This window comes from Typopeltis vanoorti, chromosome 8 (assembly GCF_054136105.1).
Source record: "Typopeltis vanoorti isolate ZY-2024b chromosome 8, IOZ_Tvanoo_1.0, whole genome shotgun sequence".
Taxonomy (NCBI): domain Eukaryota; kingdom Metazoa; phylum Arthropoda; class Arachnida; order Uropygi; family Thelyphonidae; genus Typopeltis; species Typopeltis vanoorti.
In genome coordinates, this window is record NC_143556.1 from 80,188,155 (window position 1) to 80,210,550 (window position 22,396).

Consider the following 22,396-nt stretch of genomic DNA (forward strand, 5'->3'; position numbering starts at 1 on the left):
TTTTTTCTCTCTCTTCAATCTCCTCCCACCTGCACATTTAAAATCTTCTAAGATGATTTATCTTATGCAGAATAATTCCCTCTAAACTGCTTTTCAAATGATGTCTTTTCCTCTACATCTAAATTCTGTTGTAGTGTTATATACCTGGATGAGAGAAATTTGTTTTCCACTACAAGATTTTCTTTTTTTTTTTTTTTTTTTTTTCATTTTGTCTCACTCAAATCAAAAACATGTGATTTCTTCCCTATCATAACATCCACTAACTCCTTATCTTTCCCTGGAAGTATCAACATTCCTATTCCATTGCTTGTATCACCTGAAATAAGTTTCTGATATGATCAAATGAAAGACATGAAGGGAGTGGAAGGGAAGGACAAATTAAATAGCAGCATAAGAATAATGGATAATGTGATACAGAACCAACCAACTAAAATTATATAAGGGAATTAGCAGAATCAGCATGAAAAATACTTAACTTATTTTAATATATGGAGTTGAGACATGAATGAGGAATAAAACAGTTCAACATGTTGTGACAGGCAGTGTCTGCAGGTGTTGATGCTGCCCAGACCTCACTTTACATATGTCACTTCGGTGTAGGACAAGTGCACGTTCACGAAGTTTATACAGCATGTTAGTGGCAGCTTTTTTGGTAGAATTTTATTTGATAAAATAAGCATTTGTGAAGTGTTTAAATGATATCCAAAAACCACAAATGGAATTTGAACTAATTTCAAGATATATGCACCATGTGGACAAGTTCACGGGAAGAGAAAACAAGAAATAAGAAAAACCTCAGTGACTATGTTATTGTTGATAATGATATCATGCTGGTTCAGAATACAAGAATGTACAGAGGATCTGAAATTGGAAGTGACCTTCACTTAATTTGAAGTAAGATTAAAAATAGCAGTATGCAAGAAAGTTTTAAAAACAATTAAGTTGGGTAGCTTTTACAGGTAAACTATAGACACAAGTAAGTAAATATTAATAAAGAAAAAATGAAACAATTTGAAAAACCAAATCTTGGAGAATCAGTCTAGAGAAAATCTGCTCAGAATGCTACATTTATATGGCATAAATGAAACATTATATTGAGCAATGTGTAGTCTGTATTTGAGTTGTAAGTCAGCAATTAGAATTGAAAAAATACAGGAAGGTGATTTGATGTAAAATCAGGTGTAAGACAAGGATGCACCTAATCTTCACTCTTATTTATCATCTATAAAAATTGCATTATGAAAGTCCTTGTTATCTGTTGTGATGCGGACAACTCTTTTCTTTAACATGTGTACTATGCTGAGTTTGTGAGAAATATGGTGAGAGGAGCTGAAATGTAGATAAACCATATAAATCTATTAGTTTACAGGAAACCTATGAATACAGGTCGCTATCTACATTTCAGCTCCTCTCACCATATTTCTCACAAACTCAGCGTGATACACATGTGAAAGAAAAGAGCTGTCCGCATCATAACAGATAACAAGGACCTTCAAGATGAGTTAACATTGATATCTAATAATCTTTACTTAAACAGCTATCCACAAAGACTCGTCAACAAAATTCTTTTCTCTGAACCACCACAATGAGAGTGAGAGGATACTCAATATATCAAAACTATCGCAATTCCATATGTGATTGACATTCAAACCTATAGAAACAATCCATAAACTATTAAGATCTCCAAAAGATAACCATCCTTTTTATAAATATGCTGGAATTTACAATATTCCATGCTCATGTGTTTCAAGTTACATCGGGCAGACATCAAGAAGCTTCGAAATTAGACAGAAGGAGCATGTTGGTTATGTCAAAAACAACAGACAAGACATATCATGCCCGTCATCTCATTTTTATATAACTAACCATGTCCAAGGTTTAATACTGCCAGAGATATGGAAAACCTTAATTAGAGCTCTTATCACACAGGAAATGAACTTTAATGCAACCTACAGAACATTCTTTAGCAACAACTAGTTAATCATGTACACATGATACGTGTATCACTCACGTTCAATGCTATTTCAGTTTGCAACTATAATCGTTAGAATTTTACAGTTATTCATATTTGTGTAATTTTTTTTAACCTAAGTGCTTGTATCCTGAAGATGCCAACAGCTAAATTTTGGTTAAACTAGTAGGTTTAATAAATATTTTAGTTAACACTTGATCCATTGTCCAAATAATTACTCTAAACTTTTTTATTTAATTTGGGATAGCAAGGGTCCACCAAAGTGTAAGTCTTTGATTAACATAAGTTACCTTCTGCCAATTTTTTCTTATTTAGTAGAAATATGGAGGTGGTTATTATTATTATTATTTTTTTATTATTATTATTTGTTACCTCCAGGGAGTCCAAAGGCTCATTGAGGGAGGATATCCCCTCTACAACTCTTCATCCACCACTCACAATTCACCAACTGACCGCAACTACACCAATGCCATCTACCGCCAACCACCACCACTGGTATTTCCACAGACAATCACAAACATCCATGCCCACGGTGGGATTCGAACCCACAGCCTCTTGACTGGAGAGCAGACACGCTAACCACTCGGCCAGCCAGGCTGGCAAGGTTACTGAAAGAAGAAAAAAAAAAAAGACGGTGATGAAAATAAATTTCGAAGACATTGTTGGCAGAAACAAAATGGAATAAAAATGAGGACGTTGGGAATAAAAAGAGTTAAATGCATTTGTGAACTCCTTTATTATTAGAATGAATTTGGAAAGAATATGAAATAGGAATAAAAAGAATGTGAAATAGAATAAAAATCAAGGGGGTGGAGCAAGGCCACAAAAAATCTGAAAAGAGATAGACCAAATAAGAGAAAATGGGGGGGGGGGATAAAAACTTGAGTTGGAGCAGTGTTCATGAATCCACTCAGACTGACAGTAAGCTGGGCAAGGGGTCTCACCCTGGGTAATGAAATTTATCTTCCATCTCTTCAGATTCACAAACAACATCCATTCCCTAGGTGGTTTGAACCCACAGCCTTTTCGTTAGAGAGCAAACACTCTAACGAAAAGGCTTTGCGAAAGCACTCTGTCTTAAACCTGTTGGCCTCTTTGAGGCCAACCGGTTTAAGGCAGAGTGCTGATTCACTTTTCCATGTCCCTAATATCTTGTAATGGTATTTTTGAATGGACAGTATTCACATGGCTTGATTTGGCATAAAATAAAATATCTTATGCATTATTTAGCATGCTGAAGACATCTACCATTTTAAGTGACAAATCTTATTGTAAGTTGAAAATTGGTTAGTAACCTGTTAAACCTTTTTAATTTGTAGTTGGAAGGGAATCAATCATTCTATGCTGTTGGCACACTCTCCCTCGATGAGTCTTTGGACTCCCTGGAGGTGTCACATAATAATAATAATAACTTTTGCATCATATGAAAGTTTCTCCTTCCCTACCAAACACACACACACACAAATGATCAAGTAAGCATTCTAGTTTGGATACTTATATAATTCTTAAAGTGAGATGTACAAATGGATTTTATCCTTTATAGAAAAAAAGAGTCAGTAATATATAAAAAAAAAAAAGCAGAACCTTGAAGTTCCTTCAGTGTTATTAGTGAACTTTTTAAAATTGAAAGATCTATCCATTACTCATATACAGTGCAAATGAAAGAAAGAAAGAAAGGCAGTAGTAATAATTTTTAAATTGAATTTATGTGTGTAGTAATTTGATGATATTATGTATGCATGTAACTACCCAAAAGCTTTTCCATAGAATTTATTCTGCAAATTGTAGCAATTTAATTCATATTATTGATAATTTATTAGTGAACCATTTTGATGAAAGTTGACTTAAACTCAATATTTCTATTAGTTAAGGATTAATTGAGATGCAATAATTAATGAATTATTGCCAAATGTTCTAATTTTTGACGAGTTATGCTACTAAAAATGAAGTCATCTTTCTTTTTTAAGAGTGAGCTTTTTTTGCATGTTTGAATTTCTTCATTATTACAAGATCTCAGCAGAATAAATAAGTGTTTTATTTAAAATCATGCTGATTCATGTCTTATTTCATAACAGATATTGTTATTATTCCAGGAGAAGAAAGAAGAACCACCAAAAATAGTCGAGGACAGAGAAGAACTGGAGTTTCAGTTTGATGAAGAATTAGAAAATGCACCTAATGGAAGGAGAAACACGTTCACTGATTGGTAGGAGGAAATTTACTTAAACAACATAAAAAATGAGGGTAGTCTCAGAAATTTTTACTTCAAGAACATGCAACACCCTTCCAAAACCCATCCACCCACACACACAGTTTAGTTGAAGAGTTTGTTATAGGAATTTGTTGGAAAAGAAGAATGTTTTATTCATTTGGGTTTTTTTAAGCTCTAAGTTATTTAAAGGCTAATCTAAAAGTCCCATTTGTACTAATATTTGTTTTAATTTAAAGGCACCATTCTTTATTAAATCTCAAATTTCCTCATATTCAACCTACGTGTTTCATATTTATCACCACCAACTTCCTTATATATATCCTCAAAGGATGTTCTGGCGACTATGACAGCAATTTTCTATGAACAGTTTTTCTCCAAATTGGTTCTATTACTTGTCAACATTCCAGTATTGTATCTAAAAGTTTGTTCTTCTGAGGCACTTCTGACTGAATCAATCCACCAAGATCTTGGTCTTTTCCCCTTCCATCTTGGCATCAAACACCTGTTTTACTAACCTTCTCTCATTCTATGTAAGTGATCATACCACCTTAAATTAGCCCCGCTCACATATTTTTGGAATGCAGTGTCAAGTTTGGAATCAAGTTCCTTCATAACTATTAGCAATAACATAGTCCATGAGGCTTTTCTTAATTCTTGCATCTTCTCTTCACATGAACTTGTTCACATCTTTGTTGGAACATGGTGTTAGTAATGTCTAGTCCATATCCTTAACAAGAATTCCAGCAGATACTTATAATTAGCCTTGCCCTTTTCTTCAATTATTTTCAAAACATTTCTATATGCCTAGCGGGATTCACTTTCTACTTTGCTGTTTAGTACCACTTTTTCCATTTTCTTTGTCAGCTGCCTGCTCTAATGACTCAAATTCTTCCACTTCTTCCTTAGGAGAATCCTTTGTGGGACCATAGGTGCAAATATATTGTTAATTCTCAGAGTTTGATTTCCTTTCCAAATTGATGGTTCCTATCTTTAGTTGTTCTGATGTTGAGTTTTTGCTCTTCTAGATGTTGAGCTGGAGTTAGTTTTATGTTTATATGAATTAATATTGACCAATTAAAAAAAAGCATATTCCACAGTATTTGTCATTTGCATATATTTGTAGATACTCTGCAAGAGATGTGCTTGCTGAGTATAAGTGGGTTTACAAGTAGGATTCTGGAGGGTCACTGAATCTCTTGGTTGCTGTTATGGCAAGAGTTCCTGCTCTATCGTGTTTTAATATCAACCTGATACATCTCACAATGTATTACATGGCAGTTCTAGGTGTTGGTAATTGGTTAGAGAGAAGAAAGGAATCTCTTAATGTGTTGCTTGAAGATCTGGGGAGTTGTACCAAAGGACAAGTGTATATTGATTGAAGGAAAGCAATGTGAAATTGGATTGTTAAGTTCAGAGCTGAACCATATATGAATGATAACCAGCAGAAGAAGCTGCCCATTCTATCTTTATCAGAGGAAAATGTAAGAATGGTAGTAGCCAGTTCAGTGGAGCAGTGTCTGTGGAAATACCCGAAGTAAAGACATAATGCAGAAACAGAGATTTTATGAGAAAGCGATTGGAGGGAGACAGTGAGAGAAGGGTCACCTATTAAGTATCTGCTCTTCTAGATGCAGTCAAGCATTCTGAGGGTGGGTTTGGTGTACCACCCCAAATATGAGAACAATATTCTAATGTTCTGCAGATTTGGGATTTATAAATTGTTAGGACTTTGAACAGATGTTTTCTTTTTTATTTATGCCAAAATTAACTATATGCAAAAGTTAACTCAAGGAGACCGATCTTCATTAGTGAGGGATGTTATCAAAAGAGGAGAGTAAGGCATGGTCTTTCTTCCAGGAAATAAGACAGGATTGTGTTTTGATTGCATTAAAGTTCACAGAAGATCTTGATATTTGAATTATTTGAATGTCATGTGAGCTTTGAGTAATCATAAACTCAAACAATAAAGAAAATAATAGGAATCAACCATAAATGTTGTATAGGAGGAAGTGTGTAGGTGAAAACACAGCATACTTTGGGGTATTCTGTATTGATGGAAAAATAGGACAAGAGTGGAACTATCAACCATGACATAAAATGAATTATCAGAAAGGAAACTGGTAATCCATTCACAAATGATATGAGATATTATTGTGATAAGAAGGCTGCAGTGCTAGACTATCAAGGCTACCGGTCATTTTTCTAATGTCCTTATGGTGATTTTTCATAGGAGGCATACTGTGGATAGTTTGTGGAACAGTGGGGAAGATTTGTCTTGGTTGTTTATATAAGAATCGGAGGAAGACCAATTCCAAGAGGATCTGCCTTATCTCTAGGAGATATCACCATTATACCATCAGGATGAGAGAGAAGTGTACACATATAAAAGAGCAGAAGTTCTTCCCAGTAGAACCAGAAGCCTTGATTGCTATTTGAGCCTAGAGGCAAGCTTAATACGTTTGTCCTTAGAACATATGCTTTAGTTTTTTAGGGGCTGTAGAGTGTAAGCATGAGTGAGAAGATTTTTAACCTGAACTGTTGAACATGTACTGCATTTTTGGCTTGAGTTGTTTTGGCATATTTGTTGGAAAACCAGAGGCTTGGATAAATGTCAGGGATTTTGAGTGAAGTGCAAAATAAAGGCACTAATCCCAGCAAGAATAGTTTCAGTTTTATTAGATTGGAGCAAGTACTTGGATTGAGGGAGAGTGAGAGAGTAGAAGCACTAATCAGACCATGGAAAAGATGTGTAGAAATCTGAAAGGCCATCCTAACTGGCATCATAGTGTTATTGGATACAAAGCTGAGATTGGCTGGGAGAATCATCTTTCGAAAAGACACATGAACAAGGTCATGGCCTGAATTGCCAACAGGAGAGCTAATATTGGTATTCTGGTAGGTAGGTGAACATCTAATCATTATTAGATCATTACTGAGTAGTTCATCTTCTTTTCTAGCTTGGTCTGTGAAGTTAAAGAATTAGTGCAAGTTGGAATTATGGGTGTCAGAATTTCCAAAGATAGATTAAACTTTGTTTCTGTCATTAGAATGTCTGTGATTAGGTTTCAGAGATAAGCAATCAAAAAGGTCAAAAATAGGAGAACAATCAAAGCAGCAAATGAAGGGCAACAAAATGAGGCTAGATAATATTGAGGCAAAGCAGATAATATGAAGGATTGCAGGTCTTGATAACCTTTTGACATGGGATATCATGCCTGACAAAACACATGTTCTGCCCTTCTCAGTGAGAGCAGTAGAAAGTGTTAGTAAGCTGCAGTCATAGCGGATGCGAGTTGGGGGTCAGCAATTAAGCAAATAAGATTGGGCTATAATTCCAATATACTTGACGAACATCATTGATGTTCGTCAAGTATATTGGAAGTGGAGTTTCAGTTTTGTTACATTTTTGATATATTTAAATTCTTTTAGGAGGTGGGGGGGGTATTTTTTACCTGTAGTAGCAGTATAATTTTTTTATGCAGGGACACACAAAAATTATTTATAGAGCAGGAGCATGCTGCAGAGGTGAAGGATTTGTGGGCATGGTTCTCCAAACTTTAAATTACGACATCACCTAGGCATTGTTCCTCAAGCTGATATACTTCCCTCTAAGCACAACTTAGCAGATTAAACAGCAGCAGGATGTGTTTTACTTTCTAAATTAGAAGTTTATAATTTAGAAAGGGGAAAAAAATATTTTCAGCAATATTACTTTTCTCCCCCTCAATTTTACACCTCTGAATCAAAAAAATAGAATAATCAAAGAAAATATGTTGAATGATTTGCAATTCTAATTTATTGCATAGAAAATAATTATTACCAAATATGAATTAGCATAATCTCATGTAAACACATGAAAATGTAATATAAATTATAAGAAAACTGTTATTTGAAAACATTCACAAAATTGGAATCAATTTTAACATGGTTCAAAATATTAGAATGTTCAAAATTTTTTCCAATCGGTTTTGAGATCATAGAAATAGCATATATTTCAGTAGCTGCAGGACTGATTTGTGTATGAGGAATTGAAGAAATGAAGAAAATCAACATCCTAAGTGTAAGGTATCTTTATAGGAGATAGAAAGAACTAGATGTGAATGTAAAAGCAAATGCAAATAGTGATGGGAGACATAAGAAAGAAGAGTATGAAATTATAAAAATGAAAATCTGGAATTAATTTCTAAATTTTGAAGTGTTTTGTTTGCTTATATTAATGTCACTTACCTGAAATGGTTGCAATAAATTAAACATGTGCAGTATAAAGGTCAAAATTCCGACCGACTAGTGTTCTTGCAGACTAAGTATATAATCGTAGTTCATCATGAAATTCCTGACATATACCCTCAGGAGGGTGTACAGCATCTTTTGATAGTACTACATGAACACGTACATCACTGCTAACTTCTTATGAACAATTTTTCTCCAGATTAGTCTGTTATCTGTCAACATTACAATATTATCAGATCTTATATTTCTGTCTTCTAAGGCACTTTTTACTGTATCAATCCATCTACACCTTGGGCTTCCTCTGGGTATTTTTCCTGCCATTCTGGCAAAGAACACTTGTTTAGCTAATCTTTCCTTACCCATTCTGTTTAAGTGGTCATACCACCTGAGATTAGTTACTAACACATTCCTGAATGCTAACAATGTTAAGTTTTTTTTACTAATATTCTCTTTTTAATATGACTGCCTTTGATGACATCTGTTCAGTCCCCTAACTTTCTCAGGGCTCTCATTTCTGTGGTCTCCAGCCTTTGATCAAGAGTTTTGTTTCTAACCCAGCTCTCAGACCCATAAGTTAAATTGGTTTGAACACTGTCTCGTATACAGCTAGTTTAGTGTTCTGACTTTTATCTCTTATTCCATATAAATTTATTCAGTTGACTTCCTAACATATCAGCTTTGCTAATTCTGCTATCTATTTCCAAGTATAAGTTGCTATTTTCACTAAAAATTGTGCTTAAATCACTGAAATGTTTTATAGATTCTCCATTGCGGTTGCAGTTAATGTTTTCATTGTTTCTGCCTATTTTCATTGTCTTTGTCTTTTTAATGCTGATTTTCATACCAAATTTATTACAGCAGTTATTCAATTTGGTCAGGGAATCCTGCAGACTTATCATTGATTTATTTAGGTGTATAACATCATCTGCATAAAGTAAAGTGCTGAGATTAACACCTCCAATTTTGATATCAGGTTTAATAATGCTTTCCTTCATAAATCCATAAAGATGATGAATAAGTGGAGATAATCTACACTCTTGTTGCACACCTGACTTAACATCAAACCATTTTCCTATACCTCCTTAAATTCTAACTGCTGATTTATAACTCAAAAAGAGATTATGTATTACTTGATATAATGTTCCATTTACATTATAACAGGAGCATTTTGAACAGGTTTCCTCTTAGCACCTTGTCATATGCCTTTTCCAGGTCTACAAAACTTAAATACAGATCCTTGTACATTAAAGATAGTAAGAAATTATATACTTGGTTTTAATCCTTTACCCAAGGAAGCAAAACAATGTTTGCACATGAAATATATTCATGTCTGAGCTACTTGTATATAGAGGCTAATGACTTCACATGACTTGCCTTATTGTGTATCCCATTGCATTATGGGATACACAATAAGGTAAGTCCTTTTGGACTTGTAAAATGCTATGCATAATGGGAAAGGTTTTTTCCCATTATGCAAAACCCAGACCAGTTTTGACTTTCATCGAGGTTAAAAAGTTGAGTATAGGGATGCTCATCATAGTCCTAGAGTAGTTAGTATAGGGGAGTACAAGAGAGCCTGATAGTATTAGGAGAAAGAAAAGACAGACAGATAGTATGAGCGATAGAGAAAAGGCCTCAAATCTTTTATATCATATAGCCAAAAGCTATCAGTTTTCCTTTTTTCACCAATCTCATATAGATGAACAACCAAAAGACGAATTGAAACTAAAGCGCAAAGATGAGTGATACCTAACTGGTTAGCCTTATTTGAGTTAACCATATTGAGGTGGCCTTCTCTGTCTGGGATTGCTCCCCAGTCATCCTTGCAATTGACTATAAGACCACATTGAATTAAGAGGATGGAACTATTTATAAAAACCTCTCGTAGCAAGAATAGACAGAATTTTATCTCCCCCTGGTGAATATTGCATGTGGGTGGTCTACACCATCTAGTCAGAAATTTGATATCTCCTGGAATGCTTCTTTCTAAATGCAAAATATTTGTATTATACAAAAATGATAACTCCCTTATCTCTACTAGTACTGTGTGTTCAATAGCCAAGTAATCCAGTGAGTTACCTTGACAACCTTAGGAATATGCCCTCTAAACTTCAGCTCTCTGTCTCTACTACCACTCCCAAATTCCTAGCCTATCTATTTCCAGGAGTACTATTTCTTCAGCTTGTAATCTATCTCAAAATGCATAATTTTACATTATTCCACATTCAACTGACATCCATTATCTTTTGTCCATACTAACAGCACCTTTAGATCATCCTGCAAATTCTACACATTGCCTGGATTAACTATTATCTTACACAATTTTGCATCAGGAAACAATTATTTCCTATATTATTTATGTATAAATTAAACAGTAGTGATCCCTAACACAGAGCCTTGCAACACACCACTAGTCACCTGCTTTCTCCTGGATTTTGCTCCACTGCACACTGCTTTCTTGGTATCTGTTTCCATATAACTTATATGAAACATATCCATTCCCATTTGTTTTGATTTGTGTAACAGAGTGCTATGTGGTATTCTGTCAAAATGTTTTACAAAATCTAGCAGTGTCATCTTGTAGCTATTCCATTTATCCAACAGCTGACACTCTGTTATAAAAGTTAGTAAATTGCTAAGGCATGATCAACCCTTAGTATAGCCACCTGCCCCTCAGAGTATCATATTCTGTGATACTCGGAGGTATCAGAGTATTGAAGGTTACTAGCAAGCCCATGAGCAGTACGAAGTCAGGCAAGAAAGGTGATACCCTCCACAACACTAGCTCTTGCTTAATGATACTACTCATCCTTCTAACTCCTACCTGATTAATCCTCTTGACTTTGGGTACACAATCTGATATTGCTTCCTACAAATACCCTTGACTATCTACTGTACTGCTAACTTCCTTCTATTTCATGTTTTTATGCTGCATCACAGCTTTTTCCTAAGCATGTCATAACCACCTGCATTATAGTTCCTCATATACCCCCCCCCCCTTCTTAACAGATAATTCTATGTTTTGTAACCTTCCAAGTCAAGACCACACAAACACTCTCCAATCAGAGGCAGTGTAGCCACTTTGGTTATGGATAGCTTTTCTGATGCTATGAACAGATCCCATACTCTCATATCTTGATTCTCCATCGTCGTCATCATCATTATTATTAAGAGAGGCCACCAGGGACTCAGGTGGCCACATATTGCCTGTACCAATTGTTATACCTTTTCTTGAACTCATTCACCTTACCTGCACTCAACACATTTAATGGCTATCCATTCCAATCACACACCACTCTGTCAGAGAAACCTTGAGCTTTCACCTCCTTCTTGATAGCATTCATTCTTAATTTCCAAGGATTCCATCTATTGATATCCTGCATGTCCTTCTGAGAAGTCTCAATCATACCATCTCTCTTTCTTCTGTTCTCAATCTGTCTTCATAATTTGCATTCCATGATCTCAGTATCCTTTTTAACACACTCCTTTGAATTGTCTCAACCATGTCTGAATAATCACAGAAACTAGAAGGCCAGACCTGCATGCAATTAGAATTAGAAATTTACATTAGAATTATGCAATGTTTCTTTGGAAACTAAGTACCAGATTACCAGGATATGTCACATTTGTTCTACATTAGTGGTGGTTATTATTAAAATTACTAATTTCATAGATTTTTTTTCTGATTATAAATTTGTTAAAATTTTCATCATGCTACAAGTAGCAGCAGTTAATTTGCAGCATCAGGAAAGAGCAATCAGGTGAATAGTCAACCCATTTAAAGTCACACATTGAGATTATGCCCACATCATTCATTATACAGTGGAGTAAATGAACAAATTACCATTTCAAGTTTGAACACTGAAAAATTTGTAAGTTACTGGGTACTATAAGCTTGCAGATGTGGTTTCCTTATTTTACTTTATATTAGTACTTTGCAAATTTTTTTTGAGGTGGACCCCAAGTTAGAAACATTTTTTTGAGAGCAATCTGAAGAACAAAAATTTCACCCAGTTTTCTTAAAAAGCACAGAAAATGCAGATATTACTGAATTTAATACAAGTCCAAGCAGTTAATAATAGCACACTAATCTCTCTGAGCCATTAGTGGTACATTATGGTTTTTACATTTTACAAACACAATGTGTTTGTAAAACTGTGCTTTATAATAAAGATGTTTAAGAGCATAATACTTGTTACTTGGGGGGGGGGGGGAAGTAAATTGAGCAATCATAAAATTATACTGAATATTTCATTAGCAGTCCTAAATAGCAAAAATATATATATACCATGAAAATCTCATATATGTATATTTGTGAATTGCTAGTGTAATTATCAATAACTTTTGTTAATTTCTGTTGTTGAAATCGTGGAGTGATTAAGGACATTCATTTATCTTATTATAGGGTCTGATGGATTCAGATTATGAATTTAGTGATCATGAAGTAAACAAACTCCTTATTGTCACTCAGACACCGCCCTTAACAGGAGCACAGCAGTCACTTGCCCAACCACCTCATGTTAAAAAACACGATGGGTATGATAGAACAGGAGATTGGATAACTCGTGTAAAAATAACTCAAGATTTAGCCAAAATTATAAATGATGGACTGTATTATTATGAACAGGATTTATGGCAAAAGGTGGAAATGGTAAGTTTTTTGGTGTCAAGTGTGGACTTTCTAAAATACCAATAATTAAAATTTAAATAGGAGGCTTGTATGTCTTTTTGATCATAACACATTAGTAAATGTAATGTTTGTTTGTTTTTTTAAAAAAAAAAAAAAGTAATTTATGCCATTATTTTGTTAACCATAATGTCTAACTTCTTCAGAGCACTTATATATAGACTAATAAAAATTCAGTGATTGAAACTAATTTAAATATAGTGATTTTTGTAATGCATATTTTCCTCTGCCTGCTTGGTTTTGTCTCACATCAATTGGTTGGAAAGAAAGCCAAAATAAAATCTCATCTGTGGTGAATGATAGTCTTTCACCCCCCCCCCCCCCCACCCACCCACAACTATGCTTTTTAGGATAATGTTCATGAAAAACTGTAAACCTATCATACACCATTATCAAGAGCTATCACATTGTAAGTCTTTGTGGAGATGACAGGGCTTTTGTTTTGTCTCACACACACAAAAAAAAAAAGCTTGGGTTAGAAAACAATTGCAAATGATTGCAATTACAAATTACTCTGACCTTTTTTTTTTTAAATTTAATTTTTTGTTTTATAGTTAATCATTTTATATTTTATAGTTTAATCACCATGCACAGTATATGCAAATCTTACAGCAGATCACGATGTTAGTGAGGGCATGTGGTTAAAAGAATAATTAAGGAATGGAATCCTTTGTTTTAGTGTACAGAAAGTTATTCTTAGATAGTATGTTCAAGGCCCCCCCCCCCCCCCCCCCCCAATCCAGAATTACACAACATTGTTTGACACAGCCAGTAATCTCTTTTCTGATCATACACATTTTGAATTCAATCATATTTATCACACCTTCTTATTTAAAATAATTAACAAATCATGCCATATATCTTCTCTGTTTTCATAATGACAGGCAGCAAGAACATATGATATATAATGCTATTATTATTACAGCAAGTCCAAACCAGCAGGACTGTACATTGGACACCCTTTTGCACAAGATTAAAACTGAAGAATAAACTCCATTATAAGTGAGAGTATTATATGAGGAAGTATCAACAATGAAGCACTCCCTGAACTTCAATTGTATCTGCATTAATTTTAACCAAAATTTTAGGAAATAGTCATGTTTAAAATTACCTTCAGCACAAAGGCTGTTGGCTAGTTTGATACTATATTGATAGAATGTGGGCCCTTTCTGTTATGTTTGAATTCTCCTCCCTATTCCCTGGTAATTTCTTACTGTTGTAAGAAATTTGATGTGAAAATTAGCAATTAAAAGAGAAAATAGACTAAAGTTGGTTTGGTTGGAAGTCAATTGAATTAATTTATGTGGAATGAGAGTTTGGGTTAGAAATCATCATCAAATTCCTGCCATGTATCCTCAAGGAGTGTACATGAAAGGAAGTACCATACAGGATATGATAGTACTATATGAAAAAAAAATTACATAATTACTAACTTCCTATCTACAATTTTCCTCCAAATCAGTCTGTTACCTTGCCAAGACTCCAACATTATCAGATCTTATATTTCTGTCGTCTAAGGCACTTTGTACCATATCAATCCCCTATATCTTGGTCTTCCTCTAGGTCGTTTTGCTGCCAACCTGGCCGAGAACACTTGTTTTGCTAATCTTTCTTTGTCCATTCTGTTTAACTGACCATACCACCTGAGATTAGCTCTGCTAACGCATTCCTGATGCTGACAATGTCAAAGTTCTTTCCTAATATCCTCATTTTTAATATGATATTGCCATTGATTATTACTATTATTATTACTATTATTACGGGCAACTCCAGGGAGTCATTGGACTCATCGAGGGAGGCCCCAAATCATATTCATCACAACTATTTGACATTCATACAGTATCTATCATACCTCGCCTTAAACTCATTCACTGTCACAGCATCCACCACAGACTCAGGGAGTGCATTCCACTCATTCACTACTCTAAAAGTAAAGAACCCAGCTCTAACACCTTTACTAACCACACTTTTGCCCAGTTTCCATGGATGTCCCCTAGTCCTCCCACAACCAGCCCTGTTCTCAAAAATATCTTCTGAATCAATTTTATAGAAACCCTTCAGTAATTTGAATGTCTCAATCATATCTCCCCTCCTCCGCCTATCAACCAATTTTTGCAACCCACAAATCCTCAACCTGTTCTCATACGGTTCATTCCACAGACCTGCTATCATCTTGGTCACTCGCCTCTGGATCCTCTCCACCTCCTCCCCATCAAGAAGAAACCTAGGTGACCAAATCTGAGCACAGTAGTCTAGATGGGGTCTTATCAAGGCTCGATACAGAGGAACAATAACCTGCTTGTCTCTGCTTGTCATCGTATTCTTCAGCAACCAAGTGATTTGATGAGCTGTTTTGGTCACTTTTGCAATGTGTCCCCTAAATTTCAATTCCTTATCTACCAACACTCCTAAATCTCGTGCCTCATCAATTTCCTGGAGCACGGTTCCACCAATGCAGTAAACTGCCGCCAATCTTTTCACCCCAAAATGCATAACCTTACATTTTGCCACATTAAACTGACATCCATTCTCCTTAGCCCAGACCTCCAATCTATCCAAATCATCCTGCAAAATTTTGACGTCATCTGCATTCACTATTGCCCTACCCAACTTCGCATCATCCGCAAACAAATGAACTGTTCCTCTCAGATCTTATATTTCTGTCCTCTAAGGCACTTTGTACCATATCAATCCACCTATATCTTGGTCTTCCTCTAGGTCGTTTTGCTGCCAACCTGGCCGAGAACACTTGTTTTGCTAATCTTTCTTTGTTGCCATCTGTTGATGCCATCTGTTCACGCCTATAATCTTTCTCAGGACTTTCATATCTGTGGTCAAGTTTATTTTCATATCTGTGGTCATGTCTTTGGTCAAATTTTACTTCTGACCCAGCTCTCAGATCCATAAGTTAAAACTGGTTTGAACACTGTCTTATATACAGCTAATTTAGTGTTCTGACTAATTTATCTCTTATTCCATATGAATTTATTCAATTGACTTCCCACCATACCAGCTTTGCTGATTCTGTTGTCTATTTCTATATTTAATTTACCATCTTCAGTAAAAATCGTGCCTAAGTAGCTGAAATGTTTTACTTATTCCGCAGGTTCCCCATTCAAAACACAGTTGACATTTTCAACGATTCTGCCTATTTTCATTGTCTTTGTCTTTTTATTGCTGACCTTCATACCATATCTATAACAACAGTTATTCAATTTAGTCAGGGAATCTTGCAAACTTGTAGCAGATTTATTTAGAAGTATAACATCGTCTGCATAAAGCAAAGAGCTGATATTAACATCTCCAATTTTGATATCATTTTTAATACCACTTTCCTTCATAATGTGATCCATATAGATAATGAATAACAGAGGGGATAATGTACATTCTTGTCTCACACGAGATTTAACATTAAACCATCTTCCTGTACTTCCTTCAATTCTAACTGCTGACTTACAACTCAAATAAAGACTAAGTATTGCTTGATATAATGCCCCATTGACACCATATAACTTTAGCGTATTGAATAGCTTCTCTCTTGGCACATTGTCATATGCCTTTTCAAATCGAAAAAGCTTAAATACAGATCTTTGTCATATTTCCATGCTTTCTTGACTATTTGTCGTAAAGTGAACATCTGATCCTGACAGCCTCTATTTGGCCTGAATCCAGCTTGTTCTTCACCGAGCTTTTCTTCCACAATTCTTCTCAACCGTTTCTCAAGTATACTTGCATAGATCTTGCCAGGAACACTCAGTAGGGAAATACCTCTGTAATTCTCACATCCAGTTTTATTTCCCTTTTTTTATATATGGGTACTATGAGAGCTCTGCTCCAATCATCGGGAATTCGTCCGTCTGTCCAGGCTTTCTGAACTATGCAGTGCTGCCACTGTAAGACTTTTATACCCCCATACTTCAGCATTTCTGGTTGAATATCATCTATTCCTGCTGCCTTTCCACATTTCAAGCCTTTGATGGCTGTTTTCTACTTCAAGTATGGATATGTATTCCTGACTGTATGCCTGTTGAGTGTTTTTTTACCACTGTGCTATCGCTGCTTGTTTCATTTAGCAATTTTTCGAAGTAATTGCTCCATACTTCAAGGATATCTTTTTCTCCTGTTTTCATGTAACCTTTATCATCTCTAACTCCTTTTACAGCACTCTTTCCTCCATTTCTAAGCTTCTTCAACAACCTCCAGAATATCTTACTACCTTCTTGATATTTATTTTCTATATTCTTGCCAAAGCTCTCCCATGACTTTTGTCTAGCTAGTTTTACACAATGTTTAGCATTCTTGCATTTGTCTCTGTATTCTGTAAGAGCACAAGCTGACCTATTTGCCAGGAACTTTTGATATGCTTTCTTCTTTTCCTTCACTGCCTCTCCTGTGTCCACACCATGGAGTTCTGATTTTTCTATCCTTGCAGACAACCTCACCACATGCCTCTCTAGCTGAATCAGTCAGGGCTTTCTTCAAGGCTTGCCACTGAATCTCCAAGGTTTGATTCCTGTTCTCAAACTCTTTCATTATTTCTTCAATAATCTTTGTATATTTCAGTCTACAGTTCACATCTGAGTGCTGCTCAACTTTTATTCGCTTTAAAACTTTCTTACATGTTATTCTTTTCAATATGAAATTCAATTTTATCCTGCTCAAGACTAAATAGTGATCACTTCCAATTTCAAATCCTCTGTACACTCTGGTGTCCTGCACCAGGGAGAAAATATCACTATCAACAATAACATAGTCAATGAGACTTTTCTTATTCCTTTCCCTCTTCTTTCCATGTGAATTTGTGCACATTTTTATGTTGGAACATGGTGTTAGTAATAACCAGTCCATGTCCTGAGCAGAAATCCAACAGATATTTGCTATTATTATTAGCTTTGCTCTTTTCTCAATATTTTCCCAAAATATTTTTGTATGTCTCACAATCATTTCCAACTCTGCTATTTAGATCCCCAACAAGGACTAACTTTTCCTTTTTCATTGTGTCAGTTGCTTTTTCTAAAGCCTCAAAAAATTCCTCGACTTCTATCTTACTAGAACCTTCTGTGGGACCATAGGCATAAATAAGTCTCATTCTCCAATTCCCCATTCTGATATTTGCCCACATCACTCTACTTTAGACTGCCTGCCATTCAAGAAGATTAGCCTGGTATTTTGTGTTGAATACCATGACTACTCCTTCTTTTCCTTGATTGTCATTATCTGAATATAACATTTTGTATTTATTGTTCAGAAAGACTTAACCAGTTTTTGTCTTTTTTATTTCATACCACTGTAATGTCGATCTGGTACTTATCTAATTCTTCAGCTAGCTCCTGTCCACATTAGGGAAGCAAATAGATGGAATCAGTGGTAGAATTATGTGGAAAATGAAGATGTTAGAAAGGAAATTGACATTGTTAGTATTTTGAAGAACGTGCAATCTAATCTAAAATGGTAATTGCCATTTAAACAAAATAAGAGAGGAAAGTTAGCAGAACAGTTTTTTGCTAGGATGTTAAAAATATACAGAAGACCAAATTTTGTGTGGGTGAATCATGCGAAGTCTGAAATGGAAGATCTAATTGTAACCTAGGCCTCGCAAATAACAGATGAATTTGAAACAAAACTGCTGATAGGAAGCGGGAAATAACATAAAGTTAATCATGTAGTAACATTATAGTATCCTGTTAAGGGTATAGATATTGAGAATTTGATTATGATGATAAAACCACACAAGCATAATGCTATTCTAAAGAAATCTGTGGGAAACGATCCACTATAACAAACTATTCTGTGTGCCAGCTCTCTTTAGTCGGTTGACTATATTGCAATCACAATATTTATTTGCATTCATGCCAATTGTGTTGTAGTGATTCCTAATGATGTTTCCTTAAGTTCATGTTAGGAATTTTATTTTTAATCCAACTTAATAACCTCATGTTATTCCCCCCCCCCCACGTGTGTGTGTGAGAGAGAGAGAAATGAGCAACTTTTATCAGTCATTTGATGTGTTCCATAAAACACAAATTGACAATGAAATACAAGTCTAAAATTATTAAACATTTCACATCCACTGTTTATTATTACAAAAGCCTTCCAAGGAGGCAGGGACTCATCAAAGGAGATCACTCTCACCACATGTCATACCTGCTCTTGAATTCATTCATACTATCTGCACTTGCCTCCAAAAGCAAGCCATTCCAGTCAAGCACTGTTTTATGAGAGAAAAATCTAGCTCTTGCCCTTTTCTCGACTGTATTCATTCTCAATTTCCACGAATTCCCTCTTTTCTCTCTCCGCCCTCCAAATGAAAAATTCTATCAACTAGTATCCTGTATGACCGTTTCAGAAGTTTGTAAGTCTCTATTATATCACCCTTCTTTCTACTGTCTGCTAACACTGGCAGTCCACAAATTCTCAATCTCTCCTTATGGTCTACATTCCGTAATTCAATATAATCTTTAACAATCCTTTACACCTTTTCCAACATATCTACATCACCTCAAGAACCAGGAAATCAGATGTGTGCACAGTACTCCAGATGAGGTCATATCAAAACCTTGCAAAAAGGCAAAAATGACTTCTTTATTCTTACTTATCATTGTTCATTTCAGCATTGCAATTATCTTCTCAGTTATATTTGCAATCTTCTGTATGGCTCCTGACCTTAATCTTCTTATCTACTAAAACTCTTAAGATCCGTAAGTCTTGTTAGTTTCTTCTAGGCATGTAATGCAACTCTGGCTTTTTTGTTATTATCTTGTTATTCTGCAAGTACTGCATATGAGTTGCATTCCTTGATTACCTTGGCTATCATCATTAAATAGCTGTATGTCTCTTGTTAAATCCTTCCCAAATGTCATTAATGTAAAGAATGCATAACAATGGACCAAGGACCAAACAAGTCCCGTCTACTCCAATTTATGCAACAGTGTTCAATACTGAATCCAGTATTGAATGCCGTTGAATTCAGCAAGGGAATTAGATTAGACAGATTCCTTGTCTTACTTATCCACACATTATTATAAAATGTGATTAAATTACTCAAACATGATCATCCCTTAGTAAACCTATGCTATGTTGGCTAGTAAACAGACAACATCCAAAAATACACTTCACTATTGAATAAGAAACTTACAGCTGCCCCTTGTTCTTAGACTTACACACTAGTTAATATGACTACCAGATGGTTCACTATAATTTTCTGTTTATAAGAAATTTCTTTAGTATCTTTACTGTAATTAGTTACTTAACCTGTGCCATGTGGGTGAACAGATACTGGTGTCAGCAAGTTGCAGGAACATATTTTTTTAGTTTCTACTGTTTAGACATTACAGGCAGGCACTTAAACTCATGCAGTGATAAATTTTTATAGCTACATGGATTTAAGTGAATTAAAAGGCATAGAATTTTCTATTCTATAACTTGATATAATTTGTTTATAAACTGCATGCATATGCAGTATTTAAGTAGCTGAAGAAGTAAGCATATAGGTTGCTGTTATAGAAAATTTAGCATGCAACATACAAGATCTTTTCACAAACATGTTGACGTCAGTTATGGCTTGTGATTTTTGCTATTGTAAGCACAGGCTACTGTACACGTTGAGTCTGAGACTGAAAACTTGCACACAGAATGTTTTTCATGCACACATGGCTGGTGAAAAGTAGAGGGAATATTGTTTAGCTTAAATACTCAGAATTAAGTTTGTTTTATCTGGCCCCTAGAGGGCATCTTGTTAGGACATTAGCTCATTTTTAGTTATAGTTTGTTATTTCTAGTCTATTTGAGTGCTTTACAGTTGTAATTTGTGCCCTAAAGATGCTGATGAAATCCAGCAAAACATGGTAAATTCAGTAAATTATTTTTCTTCTTTTGGTGTTTGTTATGAAACACTTATGAAAACCTGCCAACATCCAAGCTATCTGTACTTACTCTAGATTTATGTTTTCTTTTCTTTAGTAATCTTTAATATATTCTGACATGCAGATCTTACTACATTATCTTTTTCTTTTTTTGTCTTGTTAAATTAAAGCTTCAGTTACTGTAAACAATGTTAATTTATAAATTCACCACGTTCAATCATATTCATGCAAGAGCTTAAGATTTTTACATACTCAAAAACCACCTCTTATAAAAACTAGAATCACTAAACTTCATTGCTCCTGCAGCATATGTTGTGTTGGATAAACAAGATGATCTGCAGAGATCTAATTATCAGAACATATTAAAAATGTAGAAAAGAAGAGCACACAAATCCAGATTAGCCTGTCACACAACCAACAAAGGTCATCTTATTATTCAGCAGAAAAGAAATGTGATTCACAGACCACCTTAACTGCTTTGTCAGAAAATGCATTGATCAGAAATGCTAAAAGTGCTGATAAAAATTAAGGCATCATCTTACATGAAGGTCTCTTCCTTATTTAGCAAGAATCTCATACACACAGAGTGAATATTAAGCACATCTTGTTTGGGAAACACGATATGCCATCACATATCCACTGTTAAACCATTTTTCAACAGTTGATTTCATTATATATAGTAAAGGTCTCATGTTATTTTACTTATCTGACAAACATCTCCTGAAGATGTCTATAAAAACTAGCATAGAATTGTATGACAAATGTGAAGTTTTATCTTATAATTAGTTATGTTTTTTGATAGTTTAAGTTTATCAAATAAAATATATTTGATAAACTATATTAATAATTCAACTCTAAACAATTTCTCTAATGCTCGTAATGTAAACAAGTAAAGTCATACATCAGTGCCGTAATGTTCGTTATTCAGCTAGCGTGACAGCCAAGACTGGCTGATGAGTTTTTGTTCTGCTTTTATTGGCAAAGCTGTTTGAAATGTTGATGAAGATAGGGTAATAATTTTTCTTCTTTTTTCATCATCATATTTCTGACATATACCTCAAAGGGGGTGTACAGGATCTTATGAGAGTACTACATGAAAAGTTACATCATTACTGACTTCATATCAACAATTTTCTTCCAGATTAGCCTGTTATCTGTCAACATTCCAATATTATCAGATCTTATATTTCTGTCTTCTAAGGCATTTTTTACTGTATCAATTAACCCATACCTTGATCTTCCTCTGGGTCTTTTTTTTCCTGGCAAAGAACACTTGAGTAGCTAATCTTTCCTCTTCCATTCTATTTATGTGGCCATACCACCTGAGATTAGCTCTGCTGACACTTCCTGAATGTTAGCAGTACTTCTTTTTTCTTTATAATGCTAATTCCTCCTTGGTTTGATGGGATTTAGTGCATTTGATATTTAGTATC

General features: G+C 34.8%; 1 protein-coding gene across 1 annotated transcript in view; it reads left to right on the top strand.

Annotated features, from left to right (window-relative positions):
- Window positions 1–22,396, top strand: part of larp (La related protein) — a 321,561-nt gene that overhangs the window by 208,392 nt on the left and 90,773 nt on the right. Inside the window, exons 12-13 of the mRNA XM_090396411.1 lie at window positions 4,066–4,179; window positions 12,820–13,065. Of these exons, the coding sequence (XP_090252537.1) occupies window positions 4,066–4,179; window positions 12,820–13,065 (360 nt within the window). The remainder of the gene's footprint in view (window positions 1–4,065; window positions 4,180–12,819; window positions 13,066–22,396) is intronic.